The sequence below is a fragment of the Coptis chinensis genome, chromosome 1 (assembly GCF_015680905.1).
Source record: "Coptis chinensis isolate HL-2020 chromosome 1, ASM1568090v1, whole genome shotgun sequence".
NCBI classification, from domain to species: domain Eukaryota; kingdom Viridiplantae; phylum Streptophyta; class Magnoliopsida; order Ranunculales; family Ranunculaceae; genus Coptis; species Coptis chinensis.
The window spans coordinates 17,494,866-17,511,728 of NC_141456.1; the positions used below are offsets into that span (position 1 = coordinate 17,494,866).

At 37.4% G+C, this 16,863-nt stretch overlaps 2 protein-coding genes and 1 pseudogene across 3 annotated transcripts; all 3 read left to right on the forward strand.

Annotated features, from left to right (window-relative positions):
• Positions 1 to 1,187: 1,187 nt before the first annotated feature.
• Positions 1,188 to 2,094, forward strand: LOC147522605 (uncharacterized; annotated as a pseudogene).
• Positions 2,095 to 2,152: 58 nt separating this feature from the next.
• On the forward strand, positions 2,153 to 3,800 carry LOC147522606 (MDIS1-interacting receptor like kinase 2-like). The gene is made up of 2 exons (XM_086594336.1): positions 2,153 to 3,200; positions 3,304 to 3,800. Exons 1-2 carry the CDS (start codon positions 2,252 to 2,254, stop codon positions 3,678 to 3,680), a joined length of 1,326 nt encoding a protein of 441 aa, XP_086450462.1. The 5' UTR covers positions 2,153 to 2,251; the 3' UTR covers positions 3,681 to 3,800.
• A 230-nt stretch (positions 3,801 to 4,030) lies between these two features.
• Positions 4,031 to 15,675, forward strand: LOC147522607 (PH, RCC1 and FYVE domains-containing protein 1-like). 2 transcript variants are annotated; one of them, XM_086594322.1, is made up of 10 exons: positions 4,031 to 4,353; positions 4,530 to 4,581; positions 5,928 to 6,014; positions 6,947 to 7,036; positions 7,285 to 7,365; positions 8,063 to 8,242; positions 8,321 to 10,429; positions 12,388 to 12,534; positions 13,553 to 13,845; positions 14,827 to 15,675. In XM_086594322.1, the coding sequence occupies exons 2-10, from the start codon at positions 4,534 to 4,536 to the stop codon at positions 14,966 to 14,968; spliced, it is 3,177 nt and encodes a 1,058-aa protein (XP_086450448.1). In that variant the 5' UTR covers positions 4,031 to 4,353; positions 4,530 to 4,533; the 3' UTR covers positions 14,969 to 15,675. The 2 variants fall into 2 exon arrangements, with proteins under 2 accessions (XP_086450448.1, XP_086450455.1); XM_086594329.1 differs by having other exon boundaries at positions 4,200 to 4,357.
• The last annotated feature ends 1,188 nt before the right edge of the window (positions 15,676 to 16,863 follow it).

Consider the following 16,863-nt stretch of genomic DNA (forward strand, 5'->3'; position numbering starts at 1 on the left):
ATTTGTCTATATATCGACAATAACCAAAATATTCCAGTTACTTTTATTACATAATAATCAACAATAATAAAAGGAAAAGAGATCTGTGAAACAATATAACCAATTAATAGAAACTTTCATAATTTCACATCAACACCCAATTATTCTTAAGTTTCTTTGGAATGATTTATGGGTACCCATGATTTATTTGGATATGTTATAAAGTGAAACAAAATATTCTTGATTCCTTATTTAATTTTCTTTATAGTGAATTGAGAAAATGAGAAAACTAAGAAGAAGAAGGAATCGTAATTGATAATTAGAATTATGGGGAAACAAAATTAATATTTTCTATGAACAAAAAAATATAAATATAAATATAAAGATTATATTTGATGGAGTCAAAATAGAAAGATTGATTTGAAAAATTAAAAGAAAAAAAAATAGTTTATTAAATCCGAAAATTCAAAACTAGATCTAAAAAAAATGACAAAATGAGATAAGAGAATGAGAAGAGAGAGTTCAACATCATCTACCTTATTCACTAAACAAAAACTTCAATCCGTCTTTTTTGTTATTTCTCCTCAAAAAGTTGTAAAAGATTAGCAAAATTTTTGACTCTTGAAGTCTATGAAAAAGATAAGCCATTGATATGAAAAGTTGAAATGAGAGAAAGTGAAAGTGAAGATAAATATATCACGATATTTTCAATATATCAAATTATCGCTAAAATATCGTGATATTTAAGGAAATATCGAGGATATTTGCAATTTTGCCATTAGAAAATATCAGATTCATATCCTCGATATATTCATATCCTTTGCTGAGATCTCGATACAAATCGTGATATATCGCGATATATCGCGATACTTTATACTATGTCCTTGACTACATGACTCATATTTCAGATTCAACGAAGTTGTTGAAGCCTCAAGCCTGCCATATCCAACACTACAAGCACTAGGGCAGTCAACCGATAAACGTAATAGTGTATCCAAAACCGAAACCGATCCAGACTAATTATTATATAGTGAATCCGAAACCAAACCAGACCAAACCGACTCAAACCAAAAAGTATAAATTAATTTCCATCCACAATTGATAGAATCTATATCAGTGGATGGTAAATTCGGAATCAAACCAATATCTAATTGGAACTTAAAATTGAACCAATTATCGAACCGAAACTAAACTCCCAAACCAAAAATTGTTTTTTATCGGTTTGGTTCGGGTCATCGGGGAACCAATTGACAGGAGACTGAACAAAACTACAAATGCTTATTATATAGCCCCTAATAACAGAAGAATATCTAGCCAAGCTACCACTAATGTCTTCTCTTTCCATCTCCATGCTGGTGGCGACGGTGTTTATAATGCTGCAGCACTCTTTCAATTCAATCGCTACTAACTCGTCTGTGTCATTTGTTTCGTTATCTGAAGAAGCCAAAGCCCTCCTCCAATGGAAAACCAGCCTTAAATCTTATGGGCCTTTCATGGGATCATGGAAAAATAATGATACAGTTGCTTGCGCGTGGCTCGGAATTACTTGCATCAATGAGGGAGGCATAACAAATATACACTTAAATCAGGAGCAAATGCTGGTACGTAGCTTAAACAATTTAAGCTTTGCATCTTTTCCAAATCTCTCCCTTCTTCGAATTGCTGGCACAATGCTCAACGGAGCCATCCCTGCCGACATTGGTAAACTTTCTAAACTAACCTACCTCCAATTATCTAATAATTATTTGTCAGGTGAACTACCACTCTCACTTGGTAACCTCACTAACTTAGTCCATCTCGACATCTCCTCAAATCACATAGTGGCCTAGTGCAAACTATTTATCCAATTCTGCCGACATTGGTAAACTTTCTAAACTAACCTACCTCGAATTATCTAATAATTATTTGCCAGGTGAACTGCCACTCTTTCTTGCTAACCTCACTAACTTGGTCCATCTCAACCTTTCCTCGAACCGAATTGATAAAATTACATCACAAATTGGTAACCTGTCAAACCTTCGCATTCTAGACCTTAGTGGAAACAATTTACAGGAATCCATCCCTGCTGACATTGGTAAACTTTCTAAACTAACCTACCTCCAATTATCAATGTGAACTACCCTCTTATCCAAATCACTAACTTGGTCCTTCTCAATGTCTCCTCGAACCACAAATCGGTAACCTGTCAGACCTTTGCCATCTAGACCTTAGTCGAAACTCATTCACGGGAAATATACCCGGACAACTTGCTAACTTGAAAATCTTAGAAACTATGGATCTTTCACACAATAATCTCTCTGGCCAAATTCACTCCTCCCTTGATCAGATTGGCGTTGTGACAGTTTCCCTCGTTTCCCTCGACTTCTCCTATAATGAGTTAGCGGGTCCTATTCCTCACTTTTCACACGGGCAATGGGTAAAGCTCACACACAATAAAAATTTGTACAATGAGTGTTACGGTTTTCCACCCTGCCAATCAACTTCCAAGAAGCGTAAACGTAATCTTCCACTCATTATTTCCATTTCTAGCACGATGGTTCTTTTATTATTATTAATAGCCATGGTATGCTACTTTTATCGAAAGAAGCTGAAAACGTCAAGAGAAAATGAGGAAAAGGTAACAAAAAATGGAAATTTGTTTTCAATATGGAACTATGATGGTAAGATTGCCTATGATGATATCATCGAAGCAACAGAGGACTTTGATCTGAAATACTGCATTGGGATTGGAGGTTATGGGAGTGTATACAAGGCGAATCTTCCTTCTGGCAGGGTAGTCGCTTTGAAGAAGCTTCATGGATGGGAAAGTCAAGAGCAAGTATATGAGAAGAGTTTCAAAAATGAGATAACGTTTTTAACAAGAATACGGCACCGTAACATTGTGAAGCTCTATGGTTTTTGTTCTAATCCACGATGCATGTTTCTGGTTTATGAGTACATGGAAAAGGGAAGTTTGTTTTGTATCTTAAACCATGACACAGAAGCATTGGAATTGGATTGGAATAAAAGGGTGAATGTTGTTAGAAGTGTTGCCAATGCTTTATCTTACATGCATCATGATTGCAGTCCCCCTATACTCCATCGAGATATATCAACCAACAATGTTCTATTGAACTCGGAACTAGATGCATGTGTCTCTGATTTTGGTACGGCTAGACTCCTAAATCCAGATTCATCCAATCAAACTCTTCGCGTCGGCACTTATGGATACATTGCTCCTGGTAAGTCACAATTGTTTCCGTCTTTTGATCTTACTCAGTATTTTCACTAAATATATATTTTGTAAATATTTAGTTAGGAAATTTGTTTCAATCTGTTTTGCAGAGCTAGCATACACAATGGTTGTGACTGAAAAATGTGATGTGTATAGTTTTGGCGTAGTAGCTCTAGAGACGATAATAGGGAAACATCCCCGAGATTTTATCGGTTCATTATCAGTGCCATCTACTCAAAATATCTTGCTAAAGGATTTGTTAGATCCGCGTCTTCCATTTCCCACCGATGAAATTGTTGCACATGATGTGGCTTTGGTAGTACAACTGGCTCTTGCATGTGTACAATCCATGCCTCGCAATCGTCCAATCATGGAACGTGTCTCACAAGCTTTTCTTGTTCGCGCTCAACCTCCCTTTCAGCCAGTAGATGAGATCCCAATTCATCAACTAATGGCTCGTGGCATATTTAAGGACCAAATTTTCTAGTTTAACACTTCAACATGTATTTTATGCTGTTATGACCTTGTGATAAAACCTTTTTTCATAAAACTTCAATAAGAAGAACACACTTACACACCGAATATTAATTGATTCAATCTTTCTGTGTACTAAAGTCTAAATACGCATTGCCAAATTAATTAAATTTAAAATAATAATAACCATCAGATTGAGAGGCGCAACATATATTTCCGAAATCTGGCCAATTTTATCATACAAATGAAACTCATATAAGCAAAAAATACAAATGTCAAAAATTGAATATCGGCATATGGGGAAAATATCAGAAAACTACAAAGTATAAGCAGCCGATGTTTTTTCTTCCGCTTGTCTTTCTCGTCCGAAAGAATAGAGACATGTTTTTTTTCCCATCATTTTCAAACAACAAGAAAACAAAAAATAGGACGACAAAATAAGGCAAACTAATTCTGTTGCTGACATGGCACTAAATCAATGCCAAAAAAAAATAATAATAATAACAGAGAAGAGAAGAAAAAACAAAAAAGAAAAACAGAGCCGGAAAGAAGAGAGAGAAAGATATAAAAAGAGGCGCAGGGTTATTTTCAAACCCACCAAACACAAATAAACCTGCAAATTCCCCTCTTCCTTCTTCCCGGTTATTCACAAACAACTGCATTGATTTGTCCACGTGGAGCGAAATGTAGGTAACATTTAGCTGAGATAAGTTGTTTAAATGAGCTTGTGGTTAATTATTATTTTTTGTTGGTTTGTTTACTAGCTTTTGTCAACTGTTTTCCAAGTGGTTGGGGTGTTTTGGTAAATTAGGGTTTGGGTGGGAGGTATATTGTTATTCTGACTTGGGAGAAATTTTTCAAGGTGAATGGCAGATCTTCAGAGGACTGCATTGATTGAAAGGGATGTCGAGCAGGTAATGCCCATTTCCGACTAGTTTCATTGCACTGTATGGGACATTATAACTGAAATATTCATTGTCTTATTTCCAAACTTTAGCATTTCGTTGAAGAGGTATTGCGAGTTCACAAGTTCCAGCTCAATAGCAATTAAAACGAGCTGTCATAGTGAAGCTTGTAGCTATATGGCTTATAGAGAGCTCTATAAGTGTGGTGTTAAAAGTGAAAAGACAGCATGTTATTTACAACAGAATTTGATTATCCAAATAATAACCATTTCCCTTTAAGTAGGTATACAACATCGTATATAATTAATTACGTGTTCCTACAAGTGGCCATTGGGCTGACCACAAAGCTGCCAGCCCACCGACCACCACACCCCCGAAAGGCATTTCTAAGACAAGGGGATATGACTCCTTCAGATTATGGAGCTAAAGGCGTCCCTTCGGATGATAAAGACACTTGTTCATGTAACAGATAGGAAACTACGATAGAGTTTTGGGTATCAATCACTTTGCAGATCACACTATTTTAAACAATGGTATCCCTAGTGCTTTTAGAAGATGGACTCATATTTCAGTGGATCCCAAGTTATAAGGGATTACACTGTTACTTTCTCAGTATTTGCCTTTGGTTAGTTGTACCCTGTATATTTTATCTTTTGTCTTGGTGAGCCCTCTCACAAAGTTCGAAATCAAAGCACATTTATAGGGAGTCCCATCCGCTTTGAATTCAATCATCATCATCATTGCCAGCTGGAATTTCCTAGGGACATATAGATGTTAGTATGTTACTATTGCTTTTCTCTTTTGTAAAACTTGTAATTACAATACATTATTATGTATACGCTGAAGGTGTATTCTGTTATTATTACTCCGACCATGTCAATCCTGACATAAATGTCAAATTGTCACTCCAGAGTAATATAATGCCTTTCCATAAATAAAAGAATCTTCAATTGTGGTTGCGATTTCTACTGATTTTTTTTGTTTTCAATACTCTAAATGTTAAGCACCATGGAGTGTCGTAAACTTTATAACATTCTTTGATGTGTTACTGCTTTAAAGAATGGGATGAGGCTTCCTAAAATTAATATTTTTTTAACGCCTCCTCGATGATCCTATATCTTTCCATCGGCATTAGGTTCTTACTTGTGGTTGCTTCATATATACTATCTTATGGTTTCGAGATTCATTATTTTTCTTTCTCGTAGAACAACACATCAGCCTCTTTCTTTACTTACAATTGCATTTTCTCACATTTTCCAAAGGTTTTTGCTTTGGTAGCTTAACACCGTGAAACCTCATTAGTTGATGCATCAGTTCATATCTTTTATTTATTCAACATTTCTTTTGAAATGCAGGCCATTGTAGCACTTAAGAAAGGAGCATATTTACTGAAGTATGGACGCAGAGGGAAGCCAAAATTCTGTCCCTTCAGGCTTGCGAATGTGAGTTTCCTTGCACCTGTCATCAGTATTATATCTTGATCTGGTCCTGTCAGTTTTGCACAACCTCTTCTGAGTCTTTTTAAACATTCTCATATCACATTTCTCCACTGTCAGATGCTTATTTCACAGAAAATTCTTTTATTACCTTGAGAGATTTTTCTTCTTTTTCCGGGGTAGGATACTGGGTCCTGGAAACTAGCCTTGGTTAGTTTTTGGGTGTTGATGTAATTTTTTTTTATTCTTTTGCTCAGGGTTGTTGATGTTAGTCCCTTCGTTATATCAGTATATTGCCTTTTGTCAATCAAAAAAGAATAAGGCAGTGATATGCTGGGATGTGCCAACTTATGTTGGCACGAATCAAACATACAAAGAAATCTGCATTGTTTATAGAAGTGAACCATGCAGTGATGTAAAGTGCTGCATTGGTTCAAAGTTGTCTGTAGGCTCTACGAAAGTAAACATAATGTCATTAGAAAATGGAAAATACAGAATTTAAGTTCGTGAAATCGTCATTTTTATCTGTAATCTCAGTGAGTAAGAGTCTAGCATGTGGTTTTTCGCATACCTTACTGAGACTTGAACTGCCTCATCTGTGTTATTGTTGTAAAAGTCAACCCCCCCCCCCCCCCCCCAAAGGAGATTGCAGTGGGTAATGGATAGCAACGTGATGACTTCTGGTTCTAACGAACTTGTATTTGGACGAATTACTTCTGCTATTCGGAAGGGGCATGTGGCGCACTTGAACCCTACTTACCTTTGTATGATTTTTTTCTTTGGATATTCAATAAAATAATCATAATAAAAAAACTAAAACTAAAAATAAAAACAAAAACAAAAACAAAAACGGAAAATAGATAGAGAAAACTCAACCAGTTTAGAAGACCCGTTTTATCAAACAACTTTTATGCTCAGATGTTTTGTTTACTTCTCAGGATGAGTCCACTTTAATTTGGTACTCCGGTAAAGATGAGAAGCAGCTCAAACTAAGCCATGTGTCAAGAATCATACCTGGGCAGCGTACTGTAAGTTTGTGGTTTATTTTCTTCTGATGAGTGATAATCATTAAACATCATTTCATTTTACTTCCTACTCCTCTTGATACTTGTTGATTAGTTCTCTAGAAATTGTTACCATCTCAGTGTTAGCACATAGTTAAATGAGATTATTTAATAGTCTCCTCCAACTTTGCAGCAATTGTAATTTTCTTTATTGTTAGACTTATCTTGTTACTCGCATTGTCAATATGGTGATGTATGGGCTTTTCTTTCAGGCAATATTTCAGCGATATCCACGGCCGGAGAAGGAATACCAATCATTTTCTCTTATATCCAATGATAGATCCTTGGATCTGGTAATTCCTTTACGCGAACTCAAATTATTTTTTGTTCTCTCTACTCTTTGTCATATGATGGTTTTCAATTTTGTTTTCCTCCTTCAACACTTATGTTTTTCTTTCTAACTATCAAAAAAAAACTTGAGTGTTTCTTATTGTTCACGTGCATATATGTTTCGACCAAATATGATCAAAACACCAAGTGTTGATGAAAAAGACGAAGAACATTAGAAAAATAATTAGAAAAATGATGGTGATCGGAGAATGATTTCGGTTGCCTCACGCACCCAAATTATTATGGGATCAAGTCTCAAGAACGTAGTTCTTTATGATAAATAGTTTTGTATTTATATAGGTAGTAGTGTTTGTAGATCAAGTATTCTTTTATCTTATAAGCGTGATTAAATATAATTCTCAACCGATAATTATCTCTTTGATAAGAAGCGACGGACATAAATCAATGTACATTAGTGGCAAGTCATGTGGCTAAGGTTGACCTTAGACACATGAGTTAATGGGCCTATACATTGATCCATGATATTGCGAATTGGGCTTTAGCCCTGTCGATTAAACGAATAAAGTGGAGATTCCTACCAATGGACGTTCGCCACGTAGGTGGGGGTCGAAACAATATACTAGTTTGCTCATTTATAGATTTATCAGTTATTCGGACATGTTATGAATGTTCTGGTTGGATTCCGATGACCATTTGTAGATATGTAAGGATAAGGATGAAGCAGAAGTCTGGTTTGTTGGTTTGAAGGCATTGATTTCACGTCGCAAGTCGAGACATGATTCGAGAACCGATGGATTAGCAATGGATGGTTCTACAAACAATGCTCGAAGAAATGCTTCACTGGTTGCAGCAGGTGGAAGTGGCGATCTTTTCCCAAAGGTCTCCCTATAACTCTCTTAAGTCTTTAATTCCTCTATCCTGCTTTATATCTCCTGTCACCTGTTTTGTTTATTTCAGGATCCTGGAGAGGCTCACCGTATTGAAAATCCTTCACAGAGTGGTTTTGCAAAGGCATTTTCTGATGTAATATTATATACATCAGCCACCAAGTCTCTGCCCACCAAGCCTCTGACTCAGTCAGAGTCGGCTGCAATTTCTCTTAGTTCATTTTCGTATGGGCCTGCTGATAATTCAAATAGTCGCGGCTCTGCAGTTGATACTGTTCGAGTTAGTTTGTCTAGTGCAGTAAGCTCGTCAAGTCAGGGATCTCATGAAGATTTTGATGCTTTAGGTGATGTTTTCATCTGGGGCGAAGGAGTTGGTGATGGAATACTGGGTGGTGGTATGCATAGAGTTGGAAGTTCATCTGCTTCCAAGGTAGATGCACTTTTGCCCAAAGCACTGCGATCAACAGTGGTGCTTGATGTCCAAAATATTGCTTGTGGTGTTAGGCATGCTGTGTTAGTCACCAAACAAGGGGAGATCTTTAGCTGGGGAGAAGAATCCGGAGGGAGGCTAGGGCATGGAGTAGAAGCTGATGTTTGCCAGCCGAAGCTTATCGACACTCTAACTGGCATGAACGTTGAACTAGTAGCATGTGGAGAGTATCATACTTGTGCAGTTACTTTGTCTGGGGATCTTTACACTTGGGGTGATGGTATTCACAACTCGGGTCTTCTTGGGCATGGCACTGAAGTCAGTCACTGGATTCCTAAAAAAATAAGTGGTTACATGGAAGGCTTACATGTTTCATCTGTCTCTTGTGGACCTTGGCATACTGCTGTTGTAACATCTGCCGGTCAATTATTTACATTTGGTGATGGGACGTTTGGTGCTCTGGGCCATGGTGATCGCAGCGGCACCAGCATACCTAGGGAAGTGGAATCTTTGAAAGGATTACGAACTGTAAGGGTTGCTTGTGGTGTTTGGCACACTGCTGCAGTTGTGGAAGTTAAGGATGGGTCTGCTGATTCTGGTAACTCTTCCTCTGGAAAGTTATTCACGTGGGGGGATGGAGATAAAGGCCGACTTGGGCATGGTGATAAAGAACCTAGACTAGTTCCAGCATGTGTGGCTTCTTTAGTTGATGTGAGCCTTTCTCAAGTTGCCTGCGGGAATAACATAACTGTTTCCCTAACAACCTCAGGACGGGTATATACAATGGGTAGTACTGCTTATGGACAATTGGGGAATCCGGACGCTGATGGAAAGCTTCCATCATGTGTTGAAGGTAAAATCAGTGATAGTTTTGTGGACGAGATAGCATGTGGTTCTTATCATGTTGCTGTTTTGACTTCAAAGACTGAGGTTTATACTTGGGGAAAAGGGGCAAATGGTCGACTAGGTCATGGAGACATTGATGACAAATATACTCCAACACTTGTTGAATCTCTGAAGGACAAACAAGTCAAGAGTGTTGTTTGTGGTTCGAAATTTACTGCAGTTATCTGTCTTCACAAATGGGTGTCTAGTGCTGATAACTCCATATGCTCTGGATGCCGTAATCCATTTAATTTCAGGAGGAAACGTCACAACTGTTATAACTGTGGGCTGGTCTTTTGCAAAGCATGCAGCAGTAAGAAGTCTCTCAAAGCTGCTCTGGCTCCAAATTTTAACAAGCCTTATCGTGTGTGCGATGATTGCTTTACCAAACTTAAAAAGTCTATGGAATATGGATTCGCTACTCGATTTGCTAAGAACCAAAATGGAAATGTACAATATAACTCTAATGAGGTTATAGAAAAAGATACTCTAGAAACAAGAATGCATGGACAACTCTCCAGGATCTCCTCGGCTGAATCAATCAAGCTTGCTGAAAACAAAAATTCTAAACGCACAAGAAGAACAGAATTGGATAGTAGCCGTTTTGCTCCTGTTCAGAATGGAACTCCCCAATGGGGTAGTTTTTACTCAGCGAAGTCAACTTCCTTATCAAAGAAATTATTTTCTGCTTCTGTTCCTGGCTCCCGAACAGCTTCTCGAGCAACTTCTCCTGTGTCAAGAAAGTCGAGTCCACCTCATTCCACAACAATAACACCGCCTGTGTTTACTTCTCCAGAAGTTGGCACTGACTCAAAACAAGAAAATGACAGTCTCAGCCAAGAAATCGTCGAATTGAGGGCACGGGTAAGTGATTCACAAATGCTAATGGAAAGAAAGGTCTAATCTCTATGTCTTTGTTTACTTCTTTTTGATGTGATGTTGAGTAGTTGGTGATTGTAAAAGCATCCCTTTAGTGTATTCATTTATATTGTATTTGTGTTTTATTATATATATAGTCATGCCATGCACATGTCAACTTATGTAAGTACTTATAAATATACCTCATGTCAGCTTATGTAAGTTCTTATAAATATACCCCATAAGTACAATATAAATGAATACACTAAAGGGATGCTTTTACAGTGATACTATGGTAATAGGTTAAATTCACTGTCCTTTAGCAAGAAACTTTTCTTGATAGGCAGAAACTAGACTTTCTGATTGGTGTCTGTTAAAGTCAGTGGGCAGTATGACACTGATATTGGGTCGTGGTATCTATAATGGAAGTTTCCTTACCAGAAAATTTTCTGAATTAGGACCCCTTTGGAATTAGGACAGCGCTAGATTGAAGTGATTAGTTTCTGAATCTGCTTCAATTTTCGTATATCAAATCTTCTGTTTGAGGTTTTGGGTCTGGAGAGGATCCTATTTCACATCTAGGAAGCACGGATACGGACACGCGACACGGATACGTGGACACGGCATTTTTCAAATTTATAGGACACGGATACGTCATGGATACGTTTGAAAAATATATATATAAAAATATTATATAATTGAGCATTTTTCACCAAATTCAAATTAAAATGGCAATTCTACTTCATATAATTGAAGATTTATCCATGGAGGTTTTAAAAAGAAGTTCTTTTTTTTTGTAGATTAAAATTAGTTAGTCAGGTACCGCTTAATCACTTCATTTTTCTTCTCTTGCATCTCTTTTTATCTTGGATTTTATTTCACTTGTTTTTTTTTTGTTGAAGTTCCAAAAAATATTTGTGAGATTAATATTCTGGCGTGTCCCCCGCATGTCGGAAATTAAAAAATTAATTTAAAAATCGGATACTCCAAATTGCGTATCCGACACGTATCGGACGCGTATCGGGGCGTATCCGTGTCGGATACGGATACTTCACCCTTACAGGCGTATCCGCGCTTCATAGTTTCACATCATTCCTTCACTCACTTTCTCGATGCCAGAGTTGTGGCATGTGGATAATTATTTGCAAACAAGTACTGTTAAAGCGTTTAGAACCGAAATCGTTTTGTGATGCCCCCTACCTATTATCTTTAGAAATGTGGAGCCTTCCTTTTATCATATACCTGCATGCAGTACTTCATATTCATACATTTCAGAATGTCTTATTGATTATTGTCCCCATTCCCTTGTATAGATGTATCTAGTTTTGGCCAACGTGTAGTGACTAGTGAGACTGGTAAAAATATTATCATTGCACTCCTTCATGAATTGGTGGCGATTCAACAGGAATCAGAAACCCTTGTTTGCCTTTTGTCTCTTTGATGGAATCAAACATATAAAAAAAAAATGGAAACAAAGCAGTAGCAATGGTTCAGGTTCTCAGTAGTTTGATGTTCAATAAGGAATGGTAAAAAGTGGAACCTGCTAACCTATATCCAATGAGAGCTGTTTGGTTATCAATGTCATAACCTCCAGCTCTGGGTATATCAATGATGTAAATTGACACTCAGTTAATAACACCTCATTCATTGAAACTGCCTTTAATGAAAGATGTATCATAGGTTAATGGCAGATGAGTTCTTTTGATGCATATTTTAACTTTTATCCTATTCAACCGTTTCAATGGAACTTTCAATACTTTTGTCTTCTCCTGTCTCCATGATAAAGGAATCAGCTTCCTTTTGTCACAAAATATTTCCAGTTTATGCTTACTTTTATATACATCAAGACCAGAAACTAAATAGCTTTGATCAGTAGCACTGCTTTTTCTATGTACTTGGTTGGTTGGGTTTGTCCAAGGGGGTAATGATTCTTAGTAGACCCTGATTGAAATTCTATTCTGTAGGTGGAAAACCTTACCAGCAAATCCAAACTTCTAGAAGCTGAGTTGGAAAAAACATCAAGGCAATTGATGGAGGTCACGACAAAAGCAGGGGAAGAAACTGCTAAATGCAAGGCTGCCAAAGAAGTAATTAAGTCTCTCACTGCGCAGGTATATGTTTAAAAGCTGACAAGTGTTTACTTTAGGTTTTATTTTATTTTCTTTTAATTTTTCCTCTCTTGGCCTTTGGCACATGCTGCTTGTGGACGGTTCCATTAGGCTGGTGGGTTCAGGGGTGACCCCCACGACCCAATTTTTTTTGGACGCCTATTATTTTTCCAGACCGACCGTTAGTAGGTCTCTCTTCACATGGGGGGGAGGCAAATTTGCTGACCGTCTGAATGGACATTGTCTGATAAAAGTCATAAAACCATAAGAGAAGGAAGAACAAAAAAAATCACGGTCTCTGCCAATTTCTCTTAAAAACTATAAAAAATCTCTCTTGCATCTTTTTTTCTCTCCACAAATCTCATAACTCTCCAGATTCTCTCTACACAAATCTCTGCAATTGTTTTACTGTTTTTACCAAAATTTGTCTGGGTCACCTTCTCCATCGTCACCCAACTGAAACCGGCGGTCGGTCCACACCGTCTGCTGTTTACTAGTTTATATGTGTATGAGAGGGCTGAATTGGTTTAGGCCATATTATGGATCTTCTCCATATTTTCCTGTTTCCTTCTTCTCAATAAAAAATTATAATATAACTAAAACCACTGTGGAATACAAACCATGCCAGGATGCCACGTTTTTGTTAAAAGAAAAATGAAAATTACAAGACTCCTATGGTATAAAACTTATTAAAGGTCTGAGACTCCTAGTTTAAGGTTTATTGGTGGTTTGAGCTGCAAGGTGTGCTGCTTTCAAACTTTTCAGCCGATATTCCCTTGGATTTCTCTAGATTGAAGAATGTCTCTCTATTAGTCTCTTCTCTGGGTTGAGCTTGCAATGCCTTCCTCATGTTTCAAGCATCAAGCTGAATTGGAAAGGGAAATACTGTAAATGACGGGAACAAAAATATACTAATTGCCTTCACATATCAGATTGACATGCTATCCTACGATTTGTTTATTTTGTTGATGATATTGATAAACTTACCCTGTTTTTTTTCGTTTTCTTAATGTTTTGGCAGTTGAAAGATATGGCTGAAATGGTACCAACTGGATCTCCTTCCAGCAGTACATCAGGTTCAGTTGGTGGAGACAAATCCAGTAATCACAGCGCAGTGTCTACTCTAAGCCAATTGAGCAGCCCTACCACTGCAGGAAATGAGTTTAATGGTCACTCAACAAATCCGCTGCCATCAAATGGAACCAAATTGCCTACTGAACATGGGGAGTGGGTGATACAAGATGAACCAGGTGTTTTCATAACTCTCACCTCCTTGCCAGGAGGTGGAAAAAATCTCAAGCGAATACGCTTCAGGTAAACATCCATACTGAGGAGTCTTTTGAGTGCAACTTATTTAAGATTCTTTTGTTGCGTATGTTGACTTGATTTTGTTGGCAACTTTAGTAGTTGCTAGCAGAGAGCCCTGTTGATGAAATTATTGTTATTTGTTTGTGCTATTAAATAAGTATGATGCTTCACTAAATTGAGCAATGAAAACCGAAGTATCTCTTTTCAGGTGTTAACTATACAGAAAAATACATTTTGAAGTCCACTGTCAACATGAGCATTGGGTTGGGTCAGATGTTATATGGATTGTGTGAGTGTGTGTGTTGGGGTGGGGTGGGGTGGGGGGGGGGGGGTGACTTTCTGGCGGACTCCGTGATTAGAGGTCCTTATTGATGAGATTGATCTCAATTCTATCTCCAAACAAGATGAAGCAGTCTGGTTTTGATTATCTTTTCAGATTTCCGGGGGAGTATAGAGGTCACAAAGATGTTTTACATATATGCTTTCTGTGGCTAAAATTAGGATTACTGTTGCCCCATCGATGAGTGGAATTCATTAATTTTACATGTATCCTTTTGCCCTTTTGTTTGAAGTAACGTTTTTTTCTAGTATTCTGTATCTAAATATATTGTCCTGGCATACATAGGATTTTCAGTGTGTAATCACTACCTTCTTCAACTTTGTAATAATCATGTAGTAAGAAAATAAAATTTGCCATAACATATCAACCAGACTAGTTATTTCTTATTTGGTGATGCAAAATATAAGTTTTGGTTGTTTGTAATTCTTAAGTTTGATGCTTGTGGAAGTTAATAATGTAAAGGCTACACTGGATTTCTAGGCCAATTGTCCAAATGTCCTTAAAGTCAAACTTTCCAGCATTTTTTGAATGAAGAACACCATGAGTTCAATTATTGTTGCTGTTGGCCAAAACTCATGTTTTTCTGGCAGTTACGTGGCATCAATACCATCTGTGTTGGTTAACTCTTTGCTTCATCTTTTCTGCAGTCGGAAGCGTTTCAGTGAAAAACAAGCAGAAGAATGGTGGGGTGGAAATAGGGTTAAGGTATACGAGCGACATGACATCAGGACTGCTGCAAAATCTGTTGCTGGGGTTCCCCGGATACCACCCGATGAGATGTCAGCCTGATTGACACATCAAATTCACACACAGTCAACTCATGTCCAATTGGGATGCTGCCTAAATCAAGGATCTCAGTGAGAGGGAGGCTGCATGATTAGAAGTAAGAAAAGGAAGTAACGGTAGAGAAGGAAATGTGGAGAGGAGTTATCTTCAGTTATCGGATTTGTGCAGTTGAAATTTCATAATTCATTTGGAAGGCTTGCTTACGGGAATATGATACTTGAAACCGCCTTCTTTTGTGCTACCGTGTACAGAAAACTTATACTGAAATCTCATCCATGTGGAATCACGCAGGTTGGTCTTTACCCAATTTGACAGCTTGAATAATCTTCATCTGTCTGATCAATATTACCCAAAATGTTGTGTATGTCGAAGAAAGAGAAAATGACTAAAAAGTGAAAACTGGGGAGTATGTTCAGTGGTCTACTGGAGGGAAGGAAGAAATAAAGTTCAACAGAGGGGCGAATTGTGTGGTGTCTCCTTACATGTAAATATAGCCGTCCAAATTGTTTCAGCCAATACTTAATCTCTACAGTCTGACAATGTGAAACATGTGAAGTCATATAGGCCTTCCACTTCATTTCTTTCTTAAAGAGCTGTATATTGAAGATATTTGGGTGGCTCTCAGGAAAAACATTTTTGAATCGTAAGTTTAGGATGTGGAAACGATGTTTTTTGGTGATTAATGAAACCATTTCATCTATAATTGTTAATCTTTCGCGGTCATTCTGCTTAGGAATACATATTTTAAAATGCAAAGATTTCTGCAAGACAAGAACGTTACATATTTGGTTTATGAAAAGTTGCTGAATTCACTGTACATATTTGTTGGCTCCGCAAAATTTATGAGAAGTTTCTGATCGAATTCATTTTGTAAATCTATGTGACATACATCCCTCAACTTTTATTTTTCGATAATGTATACATCCATTATTAAGTGATTAAGTAATGTAGGTTGTCTTGACCTCTTGTTGGATCTGTTAAAATTTGGTAGGTTTCCGATTAGGAATTATGACTCAAACAGCCAAACGGGTTGAGCTAAGTAATCTGAAAACTTTCTGATAAATCTTTTCAATTTTGAAATGGTAGAAATGTTTTGACTGGATTTCAATCCTACTTTACAGGATTCTAGTTATATTTCTCCAGGGAAAGTTGTCTATATTTGCAAGGGTACCCTATTTTCAATTCGACCACGAGCACGGCAATACTTTCCAATCTTCTATTTACAGTCCACTGTCTTATAACATTCAGTCAGATTTCTACTACCTCACCCAAACTACGGAAGTTTGATTCCTAAATGGCTAAATTTACTAAAAGAGGCAAATTGTTCTTAGGTGTTACCGTGTTACCAGGCCATGCGGCAAATGCTCAAATAGATGTCCCACCACGAAAAAGAATTGCTCAAAGTGGTGCAAATTTAGTATGAACTTTGCTGTCTTTTCAAACTGCAAAAGTTTGATCTGTGTATGCATCTCCTGGGGAAGGAATTTGGAGGTAGAAACACCTAGCAAGTACAACACCTTGAGATGTGCCTACATACTTCAAAATCTTCCGACATTTTAGCTCACACTCACATGGAAAGTTTTAGAGGAAAACGAGCACAGCCAATCGGTCAAAATTTTACCTGCAATAATTTGTGTGGAGGGTATCGAAAATTCCCAACCCCCGACACACACAAACTATTGCTACTTCAATGATATCCAGGGTCATCAGTGTATCATCAGCTTATCTAAATTGTTCTCCACGACTACTGGTATCTTCTATTGCATCAGCTACCAAAGTACCGTCATGCAAAATTTGAAAGTTAAGTGGAACTTAAGCTAACAAATTTGTAAAATGAAATTAAAGTTTAGGTAACAAATTTGGAACTATAGCTCGGTGGAGCCTATGGATGCTAAAAC